Raw genomic sequence first — 13,065 nt, 5'->3', positions numbered from 1 at the left:
ACACACTAAGGTTAGGAGCCTGGTTCCTTACTTTTGAGCAGCTGTACCAACCCTACAATTGCCCACCTCTGAACTCATTTGTCTCACATTACATACCTTTACTTGTTTAAGCTACGGCAGCCACAATTTTTGTTATTAAGAGTCAAATCTATTTATAACCAATGGAGTGGTCCACACAACTTTGTTCTTGCTATTCTTTTCTTGTCAACCTCTATACTCTCCTCAGGGAGATCTCATCCATTTCTTTAGCTTTAAAAACCATCTATGTGCTGATGACTCCCAAATCTAGGTCTTCATTTGACTCAATGAATACTGAGTAGATGTGACAAAACAAGACTATTCAATACATTAAATTTTTGCTATCACAGAGAGTGATAATGGTATAAAACAATATTCTAATCCTATGCAAAGCTAAATAATGTCAAGAGAGATATTATCAGAGAAGCTACATAAAGAGAAAGAAAGAAGCATGGATTTATAGGAGGACCAAAACCCAAACAGGCAAAACCAAATTGTGTATTTTTTCACAGATACCTCACTAAATAATTCTAAATAAATCCATTTTCAATTTCTTTGTGGTAAAATACACATAGAACTTATCATTTAAACCATCTTTAAGTGTACAGTTCAGTGGTATTAAGTACATTTACACTATTATACAACCATCACCACTATCCATCCATCTCCAAAATGTTTTCATCATCCCATATTGAAACTCTTACCCAGTGAACAATAATTCCCCATTTCTGCCCTCTCCCCAAGCCCCCAGAAAACACCATTCTACTTTCTGCCTCTATGAATTTGACTATTCTAGGTGCCTCATGTAAGCGGAATTTATTTGTCCTTTATTTGTCTATTTTTGTTGGTGAGTTTTAGAAGTTCTTTATATATGCTAGATGTTACTTAAATCTATTTTTAAAGAGAATATTAACAAACAAATTGCTATATAAATGAAATTCAGCAAACCATAGGAAAATTACAGGCTGAGTTACTCTAAATAGCCCGTTTATAATTAAGAGCAGTCTGAAAATATAATCTTTTCAGATATGAATTCTAAAATCAAACTGTTTAAAAGTCATCAGTTCTTCCAAAACAATTAAGCACTCTTGATGCTCTACAAAGCTCACAAAGGTACTTAAAAATGCTTTCATAAAATTCACAAATGACCGAAAAAAAACACAAAAAACATGCTCAAATTCACGACTCGTACAAAATACTCTAAAATACCCACACGTGTCAGAGCTCAGAGCCACATGATGCACACCTTCAGTAAGACCATTTGTATTTCAATCTATGTAAATGACACCCATAGAGCACAGAGGAGCATAGCACCCTTAGTAAATAGAGACTACCCTGTAAATGGTGGTCCCTGCAGTTGTGCAACACTGCAGTCCTATGGCATTGAAGTCCTAAAAGATGTTTCTTTTTTAGTCTTACTATTTCTGACATAGTCTTTAAATATAAAACAGAAAAAAGTTAAAATAATAAAAGTACACATTTGTTATTCAATTCAATGACTTGCTAAACTCTAAACTGACTTACTCATTTCTAATTAAACCACTCAATCCTATTCCTTCAAATGACAGTTTTACTACTGTACTAGATAGATGTGTGTTGTTTTTTTTTTAATCACCCTGGCATCCAATCCCCCTTATATAACACCTCGATTTCCCTAAAGTTCAGATAAGCATTTGATCTAACTTGAGGCAATCAAATTCATAGTAATTAAATCAGGGATAAGCATGACATAAGGCAGTAAGATTTAGTCCTACAACTTTTGCTGAAAGTTTTAGGAAAGAGATGTTTTCATAATTGCTAAGCCTAGGTTATTGGTGGCCACCTCCAGCATCTCTTAAGAAGGGCCAACCAGAGAGTGAAGCCTACACATACTCAAAAGGCGTATCATAGAGACTTGAGATGTTGATGACAGTATTTGAAGCACTGGATAGAACAATGTCTTATATATCAAGTCATTTCCTTGAATTTCCAAGTACAGGAGTCAATAAATTCATTTTATTCCCACTTAACTTCTTATTTGCTAGTCTTAACTAATATGTATAGTTTCACACATAATTAGTTTTATCCCAATAGCCTTTAAATCCCAGTTGTCAGTGATAATTCTGATAACTCCCTGAGGCCTGTCTGTATCAGACTTAAATACGTATTATAAGAAGTCTGTAGTGATGAACACATTACTACAAAATTTAAAACTTATTGTCCCTGCAATGACTATTCATTTGCAAAGTGTGCTCTTAGAAAAACAGAATGTAAATTTGGTATCAGTATTAAATGGACAGCTCTATCCACTAGAATGTAAACATGCTTACGAAAAGATACATGAAGAAATTCCATTTCATCAAATCTGGAGAAACAAAATTCCCCTACCTGTATCATACAAGAAGCTATACAAGTAAAATCCTTTATTGAATAGAAGTATACAGAAAAGTGCTGTGAGAACCTTTTTAACATAAAGAAAATGTAACATACAATAGAAAGTTTTTCCATGAATTATCTCTAGTGGCATGAAATAATCTCACTTAAATTTAGAGTTTATATAAAAACATACCCACATTAGTTGCCTAGGGTCGCTGTAACAAATTACTACAAATTTGGTGGCTTAAAACAACAGAAATTTATTTTTTCAGTTATGGAGGTGAGAGTCTGAAATCAGTTTCGCTGGGCCAAAAAATCAAGGTGTTTGCAAGGCCACACTCCCTCTAGAGACTCTAGGCAAAAGTACTAGAACCTCTCCCAGATTCTTATGGCTGCTCTGCTCCAGTCACAATGCCTACTCCTTTTCAGCATGCGTAAATGTCCCTCTGCCTCTCTTACAAAGACTTGTAATTGCATTTAATGCCCACTAGATAATCCAGAATAATCTCTCCATCTCAAAATCCTTAATTTATTATACCTGCAAAGTCTTTCTCATACAGTAACATGTAGAGGTTCTAGGGATTATGATACAGATATCTTCTATGTGGCCATTTTTCAGCCTACCACTATATTATAAGCCACTTCAACAGCTATAATAGTGCCAAAAAGACTAAGAATATGGAAGAAGTATGCATTTTATATACTCAAATTAAATTTTTTCAAAATGTTCTCTACTTGTATCAGCAGAAACATAAAAAGCTCCAAATTTGTCATAAAATTAAAAAGGGATCCTAAGACAATAGTAAGAAAATGTATAATAAACATAGCCGTATGAAGTGATTTTCTTAACCAAACTTAAAAAAACATTCCTTGAAACTAAAAAGTCATGACAATCCACTTTATTTCAAATTTAAAAATTAATACAAGACTTTACCTCCAGATCCTAACTGCTTATAGAATCTGTATTCCAAATGTAGCTGTGGTGCTCTTGATTTCATGGGCTCCTAATTGAAAAACAAACAAAAAAAGACATTTAAGTTATTAAAAGGGCACTAGGCCCCAACACAAATGTTACAAATTTTGGTGTCAATGCCATATATTACGTAATAGTCTACTAGGCATCTTTGTCTAAGATTAGATTCATATAAAAATCAACTTTCTGTTCAATGTAAAATAAAATGATGCTACAAATGTACATAAACTAAGTAGCCATTAGATCAGGCAGCAGAAAAATCCCTTAAGTTTGACTCTGACCCTGAGAAAAATATGTTCTGAACATTCATCACTAGAGAAATGATGGCCCTTTTACTATTTCTCCGGTTCCCCAAATTCACCTCTGAACTGTATATTTCTTCCATAAAGGTTCTAGATTAAATTTAAGCCATAGGATAGTAAGAAAGAACAAAAATAGGTATATGAAAACGTTGATAGTAGCAACAATGTCTTAAATTTTTTTCCCTAAGGTATAACTCATATGCAATAAAACACACAGTTCATAAGTGTTAAATCCATATCAACTCCATGTATCCCTATAACCACCACACCAATCTATAAAGCATTTCCGTCATCCCTTTTTTACTTACCACCTTTGGATTAGTTTTGCCTGTTGCTGGATTTCACCTAAATGATATACAGTGTATGCTTTCTGTTGTGTCCAGCTTTTATCATTCGACATAAAATGTTTTTGAGATTCATACACACACACACACACACACACACCACATACACACACACACAACATGTACAGAGGAAACATAGGTTTTAGACATTAGAAATAATATTAAATATGAAAATACAAGAAGCAGAAAACTGTATCAGGGTAACAGGAAATTTTAAAAAGAACCAACAGAAAAGTATAAAGGTAAGAGAAAATTTCAAAAAGAATCAATAGAACTTTGAAAAATAAGAGAACACAATAACTAAATTTAAAACTCATTTTGCCAGCAGATTAGCATAACAGAAGAGAGAATTTGGAAACTGTAAGGCAGACAGAAAAACTATACAGAATGTATCATGAAGGAAGAAATACTGGAAAACAGAAGAAAAGATTAGAGACCTGGACAATCCAGTGAGGTTTAGTATGGATTTGATAAGAGTACCAGGAGGAAAGGAGACAGAAAAGTCAGCAGAGGCAATAATTGGATAAATTATTGCTATGAATATTCAAGAATTCATGAAGATAACAAACCACCAATTCAAGAGGAATGTGAATCCCAAACAGGGTAACTAAAAAGAATTTTATACCAACACATCATAACGAAACTATGAGCAACAACAAAAGAATTCACGTAAACAACATTAATATCCCACTGCAAAATTTAGAAATTTTATTACAGGAGAAAAACAATCAGCTTAGTTCTTGAGAGGCAGGATAGTACAGTAGTTAAGAGCATAGACACTGAAACTAAATTGTACTAGGTTTGAATCCTAAATCCTCTACTTCTAACTGTGTAACTTTCAGCAAATTATTTAACTTTTCTGTACTTTCCAGTTCCCTCATCTGTAAAATTGGGTTAAAACTTAACCTTTCTATAAAGTACTTAAAACGGTGCCTTCTATATATATAGCACTATATTACCTATAATTATTCAGTTAACTACCTAGAAGTACATAACCTTAAAATGCAATAAAACGGTGTCCATGTAAACAATCACAAATGAAATTAAATACATAACTTATTCAATCACTAATACCCCTTAGATAAAAATAGAGACCCAAATCTCACTTAGTTGAGTCATTTCAACTAGATTCCAGTACTTAAGCAGCAAAGTTTTAACACTATATAATAAAAGTCACCTTCCCCAGGATGATATTTTCATTATTCATGTACAACAAGATATAAGGATGGTAGCTGAGGTAATATTAACAAATTATCTTGAAACAAACTTTTGATCTGAACTAGGGTAATATTAGACAAACGAAAAAAATCTTCATAAGAGATGACGAAGCTGAAAGCAGTCACAGAAATCTGCTCTCCGAACTCAGGTTATCAAATTATGCCTTTATTTGTACCAAGCAAAGTATAAAAGCCAGATAGCACTGAGGTATACAGACATAAGATTTTCAAGTGATTACTTTTATGGCAGGTCTAAACAAAATCACGTTATCTGGCACAAATAGATATAACAGATACAAATGAAAAAACATATAAGGAAATCATGAACTAAGTAACAAACTATCGTTTAATGGTATATGTGAGAAGTTTTCTGTCCTTCCAATATTTTGGATGAACTTGAGGTGAACATGACTAGATACCACTCTACAACCCCAAAATACTAGAAACATAGATCCAAAACCATTCCTAGTTCCCCCAAAGAACAATGAATAACCATAATTATTACATGTAATGCTGATCATTGTGCTTTAAACGATCATTTAAAGCTGATCATTGTGCTTTTTCTCTCTAAAAAAGGGGAGAAAAGTAATTAAGAGGACAGAGATACAGCACAAAAATAAACTTTAAAAAGTGATATATGGGTATGTATATAAGAAGGCTGAAAGATGACATAATAAATGTTTAGTAAGGCATCAATGGTCTGAACAAGTTCCAAATCTATAAATAATAGGACCTAAGGATCACCACTTAATGAATGTAACAGACAACGAAAAGTCAGTCTAGAGCAGGGGTTTCCACTTTGACACGATGGCTTATCTGCCTTAACATATCAGATAAATATCATTCACAAACAACACACGCTCCCGTGAGTAGAGTTGCTCTCTACAGGCTGTTGCATCACTAGCACAGACTGTAAACACTGCCACACTTTTATCCTTGCACACCACAAGAATTGTTGTAGGTTCAGGACCACTGGCCTACAACATGAGAAAAGGAAGAATTTCAAAGAAATGAAAGTCGGCAATGCCTGTTCAAACAATGTCCAGGCTGGGCACAGTGGCTCAAGCCTGTAATCCCAGCACTTTGGGAGGCCGAGGCAAGCGGATCCCACAGTAGGCCTCCCCACTGTGATTAATATTCACCAACCTCTTGTTCTGATTTTATGCTCATGAGGGGATCCTGTAATTTTAACTTGGCTTTCTATGTACATCGGCCTATAGAAAGAAATTTGGGCTTTCTAGACCTGTAAAATACCTCATTATTAGTTAGAAATTCACTCTTTCCTGAATCTGAGAGCTTGATAGTGTGAATTGATTACTGTGAATCCACCTCTAAGAAACGCTGACAACTGGTGAGATAACCTTATCAGGTTTTGTTTCATAAGCCAAGGACCAGATCTTACTACCAAGATGGACTCATCTAGCTAAAACCCAGTCTAAAGCCACGTGTCAGCCAACCAGTCTCTCTTCATGGCACTGCAACCCTACTGTACATCTTTATTTTGAGTGAAAATAAACATTTGTTACACTAAAACTTGATCTATACTCAAAAGATACTTAATATTAAATATTAGAGTTTTTCTATTTCCTCCCATTTGCCTCTTCTCCTAATAGTCTCTCTTTTATATATTCATTTCACATTACCCTAATAACAGAGGTTATATTGACAGACAAGGTTGAGAAAGGCAGAGAAAACCAAGCCATGCTAAACTTCAGGGAAACCTGGCTGGCAAACCAGACAGAAAAGTTGTACCAGAAAAAGTATGTTGTATAAAAATAATTCCTAGATCCCAATTTTTCCAAAAGAGATCTCTCTCTGCTTTGCAGCTGTCATACTGGGCATATTGAAGACTTCAGAATAATTTCACGGGAGTTTGCTTTCCCTGTTATCTATCACCTACCACATCAAGCATTTCTGGATCCCTGAAAGTCAAGCAATATCCAGCTTTGCCATATATATGAAGTAACAATTTAAAAAGAAACTTCAGAAGCTACCTGGAAGTATGTTGTCAGAGAATATAATCCTGAATACTAAGAACACTTTTGTTTTATCAAAATGTTTGAATCAGAAGGCAAAATCTTGTTAATTTTTATCTAATTAAAAATCCTTCCCTAAATTAAAAATAGGGCCATGATCCAGAAATTCAGTTCTATAATGCTGCCAAAGTAAAGGAATTGAGTTTTTGTGGCACAGACAAACAAAAATGTCCTACACATTACCATATACTTTAAGAGCAGGATGATGTTAGAAGCTTAACAACAAAAGATTAGCTATGCATATAACTGTCAAATAAACATCCAAATTACAAATAACATGCAAACAAAAAGTAATTAAAATATGTAAGTTAATCACTTAAAAAGTAACAAAGAAATAATTAAGAAAAATTAAGAAACAGGAACTTACCAACTTAATTGCCACATATTCATTTGTGTATAAATTTTTCCCTTGAAAAAGAAAAAAAAATCAGATTCTGCAAGTAACTGATTTTAAAGATACATTATATAAAACTGTACTATGAAAAAAAACACATAATACATTTAATTAAAGCATAGGTTTTTGCTTCTACTTGGCAAAAAAACTTAACAAGGAAATATTTAAACTTATTATCAACTCAATGATGTATTTAGTATTTCACCTAGATTCAGACTAGAAAGTGATACAAACACTACAGATACTAATAGCCCACTTATAAAAATGGAAAAATTCTGACTTTGTTGGAATATTGTATACAATTTAAAAGTAATCAATAGTCAAATGCATGCTTAAAAAATTTCAAAACCAGAACTCCTATATAAGAATACCAAATTCCTCTCCCAACCACCATTTCATTTTAAATCCATCGTTATTATGAGATGTAATCTTACTAGGACTCATATTTAATCCAGTAAATATATTAAATAAACTTAAAATATCTGAAATAAAATTTTAAAACATTCGATAATTGGCTGTGATAAACTAACCACTTTGAGGAGAAAAATAGTTACTGGCACCTCACCTTACAACCAAATTAATCCCAAATATCTTAAGAGTTAAATACAAGCTAAAAACAAGAATATTTATCACATCCATACATTAAGGATTTTCTGAGCATAAGAAGATCATGGCTGGCGCAGTGGCTCACATCTGTAATCCCAACACGTTGGGAGGCCGAGGCAGGCGGATCACGAAGTCAGGAGTTCAAGACCAGACTGACCAACATGGTGAAATCCTGTCTCTACTAAAAATACAAAAATTAGCCAGGCATGGTGGCACACACCTGTAATCCCAGCTACTCAGGAGGTTGAGGCAGGAGAATTGCTTGAACCCAGGAGGCGGAGGTTGCAGTGAGCCAAGATCGCACCACTGCACTCCAGCCTGGGCAACAGAGCGAGACTCCATCAAAAAAATTAAAAAATAAAAATTAGGATCATAATGTTTTATACAAATTTGATTACATAAAATATTTAAAATATTTAATATCACTAGAGATTTAGTATCACTAACATGTAAAGAATTCAAATGAATTACAGTAATCTTCAGCACTGGGAAATCAAAAATAATCTAGAAAATTCCAACTGCTCAGCATCTGTAGTCAAAGTAGAGTACTAAGGAGAATTTTGGAAGCACTAAGTATATGAAAATAATTTGATTAATGTGTAAGAACATTAAAAAGAATTAAAAAACAGTACATGATTTCTGAATTTCCAGTATTTTTTCAATTAGCATATATTACTTTCATAGTGAGGAAAATAGAACAATAACAGTTTTTTGGTTTTTTTTTTTTAACAGTGAGAGTAACTGGCCCTGGTCACATTGGCTACTGAAAACAGAAGCAGCAATCAACAACTTTGACACATGTGATTTTCCAGCATAATAGCCTGAACCTCCTTCCATACAGCAGCTGATGAACAGTAGTAAAACTTCTAGGCAAAATTTTAGCTTTAGTTGTGTTTGTACAGCAGTTTGTACTGCCCTTTGTACAGCAGTGTTTATTTATACAAATATTATAATACTTTTCTGAATTTTGTCCTTATTGTACAAAATTGAGTGAAAATAAAGGACAAAAAGAAGTATTCATATTAACACTAAGTAACATAGGTGTCATAAACTCAATACAGTTGGCAAAAAGGATGGAACTCAACAGAAGTTCCAAAAGTGGTCAACTTTAAGCTCTTTTCATATACTCATTGAACTTATATACATATTTTCAAAAATTACAGAATATTTTCATATTTTTAGTCAATTAGTTCAACATTTAGATATACCTTCATATATATTTTCAAAAATGCATTATGTATGAAAAGTTAGGTTTCCTCTATTAAACTTGGCAGTAAATAATTTAATGATATTCACAATGAAGAACTTAATGTCAAAGAACATTAACAAAAGACAATTCTGGTTTTGAGTTCCAAGACAGAATTTGTATTTCCCAAACATATTATCATCTTTTCATAACTATTTTGTATATGATGTTTATTCATAAGTACACAAGGAAAAAACTTCACAGGACAAGAAGTTAGGTTAACTACAGATCTCAAAGAATCAAAATATACCAAATGCCTCTAAAAGTACTATTTTTGTACTCCAATGTCTACCTTTGAGGTCACAGCAGAAAGCACCAAATCCTAAAAGGATCATCTTTTTTTGAATACTAGAGATTTTGCTGAAACTTGAAGTCACAATGATGAACAAAGATTAAACAATAACACAAGTGCATTTTTGTCACCTAGCATAGCCACAGCCTCACTTTTAACCAGTATTTGTTATACACGTAAACAAACAAATGATGCAAAATATGTGTTTATGGATGGTGTGAGTAAGGTGTGAATAAAAGGGAAGGAATGTGCATGTAGTGAGAATCCCATCAAAAGAAAAATCCAAGTAAACTGGTGCCAGTTAAGTGATGTTTTAATCCAATTTTAAAAGACATTTCCAGTAAAGCATTGTGCCATATTAAACTTGAAAATATAGTTTTACCAATTTTGTGGCTTTGGGGTGGTAATTATCAAAAACTATTTTCTTCAAAAACTATATATGTTTACAGCAGAAACAACTATTTACCCACCAATAGCCATTCTCCCCCTACAGAATGCCCAAGCTTGAAAATGGCTGCCCAGCTAAAGACTACACTGCCCGCCTCTCTTTCAGCTTAGTGTGGCCATGTGACTTAAGTTCTAAATATCAATGGACATTAAGTATGTTCCTCCTCACTTCCAGAAAGGAATGTATATGCTCCTGCCCCTTTTTTTCTGTATTCTTGCTGGCTGGGAGATGGAAACAGCTAAAGCAATTTGTGCACAGAGACTGAAGTCACATATTAAGGATGCAGAGGTACCCTGACAGCCTTGGGGTTTCTCCCTCTGGTCTGTGTGGTGTGAAATGAAAATAAACCATTTGCTTGGAACCACTATATACTGAATTTTTTTGTTACTGTCTTACAGTCTATTCCTTAGTTATTATATTTTTCAGGTAAGTTTTATGGTAGCTTCGGTTAGAAACAGCAGAAAAATCAATAAACATGAAAATGATGAACCCATTCAAATCTATATATTCATTTGATAATATATTGTAAGGCCTGCAGAATTTTCAACAAAGCAATTATCAAATATAAACAATAAAATAAGGAGTTACTAGCTATGTAGGAATAAGAAAAGAAAAAACAAAAATAAGAGATGTTATGGAAGCTCCTGTGGCATACTTAATTATGTCAAAAGTTACAATGTCTTATTTCAGACATGGTTATTAATAAAGCAATACATAATATTCTCTTCTGTGCTCTTTTATATGATAGACAGATGTGGCCACAGAGTACAAAGGGAAGTCCCTCATGAAAACAAAGGTTATTATACTTACAAATTCTGGACAGGAAGTCACATCACATGCCACACAGGATCACAGGGGAAACGCTAGGTTTTGGTTAGGTGGCAGAAAAACGAGCAAGGGAAATGCCTAGGCCAAAGCATTTACTGGGGTTTCCCAGGGAAAGTCAAGGCAGGGCAGGGTAAATAGTTAAGGATTACTTAGTTTGAATAATTCCAGTGACTTCTGGGCTATAAGAATGGGTCTCTAGCTTCCAGGTACCTGGCCCTGGGGATGATAAGGTAGAGGATATTGCCTCCTAGGTGTATGGGCCAGATAGAAAAGGGGTGGGGATTGGTTAGTGCGCATATCATAGGCATGCTCCCAGCTCAGTTTTTGGCTACTTCTAAGAATTGGCTAACCTCTGGAGGGGCAATCTCTTCCCAGCCAGAAAGGTTTTTTAAGACGTCAAAACATCATAATATACAGAAAAATAAAAATACATATATAATACGACCCTGTATTTTAGCTAGCTATGTTTGGTCTTATTCAGTGCCTGTCAAAAACATTCCTAGGAGTTTGACTGCCTGAACTAGATACATCTACCAATGCAGAATGCAAACCTTACTACCAACACATAAAAGACAACTACAAACACAGATGGTTCTCAACTATGATGGTTCAATTTGAGATATTTCAACTTTATATAATGATGTAAAAACAACACGTATTCAATAGAAACCATACTTTGAATTTTGATCTTTTCCTGAACTAGCAATATGAAGCAGGATACTATCTCACTATGCTGGGCAGATGCAGTGAGCTGCCGCTCTCAGTCAGCCACACAACCACAAGGGTAAACAACCAATATTCTACACCGTACTGCGTGGCCAGCATTTTCTGGATATTGTGTTTTGGGGTTTCCAATGTCATTATGTCTATAAAACGCTCATTTTCAACTTATGATATTTCAACTTAAGATGGGTTTACATCCTGATAAACCCATCAGTTTATCAGGATGTAAACCCATCTTAAGTTAAGGAGCATCTGCACACCAAATCACCATCCTTATTTATTTTTATTCTTTTTTAGAGACAGGATCTCACTATATTGTCCATGCTAGACTCAACCTCCTAGAATCAAGTGATCCTCCTAGCTCAGCCACTCCACTCCAGTAACTGGAACTACAGATATGCCCCACCACACTTGACTGTTCATTTTAAAATAAAAACAGAATCCAGATAAAAATGATAAACACATATTTAAATTTAAAAGCAAATAAATATAATTTAAAATTATTATTTTAAATGTTTACTTACTTTTTTTAATCTCATGGACTTTTTTTTTTTTTTGAAACAGAGCCTCACTCTGTCACCCAGGCTAGAATGCAGTGGCACAATCATAGCTCACTGCAACCTTAAACTCCTCAGCTCAAGTGATCTTTCTGCCTCAGGCTCCTGAATAGCTAGGACTATAGGCATAAACCATCATACCTGGCTAATTTTTTATTTTCTGTAGAGATAGACTCTCGCTATGTTGCAGAGGCTGGTCTTGAACTCCTGGCCTCAAGCCACCCTCCTGCCTTGGTCTCCCAAAGTTCTGGGATGATAGATGTGAGCCACCATGCCAAGCACCACAGGTCTCAACTTTTAAATGCCCTGCAATGTCTGGGACAGTCTTCTACCCCAAAAAAGAACTGCCCAGGCCCAAATACCAACAGCACCTTTTTGAAAATCACTTACCTATAGTATACCTTATAGTCTTTCTTACCCAATACTAACCATATAAAATTTCAGTACCAGTAATCAAATGTTAAAGATGTATCTATTAATGAGGTTTTAAAGAAAGTACTTTAAGAATATAAACCAGCTTTTAACATTAGTGTTTATCCAGGTATAGAAAGACTAATGCTTGTAATAACGTTTTCTTAACAAAGAAACCATCTGAGGCTTTTTGAAAAAGCAGTAAAATACCCTTTTAGAAGTCTATGAAAAAAGAATAAATGATTAAACTAGCTCTACACGTACATATTATAAGTATACATAAAACACAGAGATATAGAGATAATACATTTAAAT

At 34.1% G+C, this 13,065-nt stretch overlaps 1 protein-coding gene across 12 annotated transcripts in view; it reads right to left on the bottom strand.

Annotated features, from left to right (window-relative positions):
* Positions 1–13,065, bottom strand: part of CSNK1G3 (casein kinase 1 gamma 3) — a 105,737-nt gene that overhangs the window by 55,961 nt on the left and 36,711 nt on the right. For 4 of the 12 annotated variants that reach the window (XM_025388492.1, XM_025388495.1, XM_025388493.1 and 1 more), the window contains 2 exons: positions 7,613–7,653; positions 3,308–3,377 (listed from right to left, as the gene is read on the bottom strand). The exons of 4 other annotated variants lie outside the window; for them this stretch is intronic. In XM_025388492.1, coding sequence (XP_025244277.1) covers positions 3,308–3,377; positions 7,613–7,653 — 111 coding nt within the window. The remainder of the gene's footprint in view (positions 1–3,307; positions 3,378–7,612; positions 7,654–13,065) is intronic. 4 more of the 12 variants (XM_025388499.1, XM_025388497.1, XM_025388496.1 and 1 more) reach the window with 1 other exon arrangement.

Source organism: Theropithecus gelada, chromosome 6 (genome assembly GCF_003255815.1).
Source record: "Theropithecus gelada isolate Dixy chromosome 6, Tgel_1.0, whole genome shotgun sequence".
Classification (NCBI taxonomy): domain Eukaryota; kingdom Metazoa; phylum Chordata; class Mammalia; order Primates; family Cercopithecidae; genus Theropithecus; species Theropithecus gelada.
This window is presented reverse-complemented; position numbering and strand designations above follow the sequence as displayed.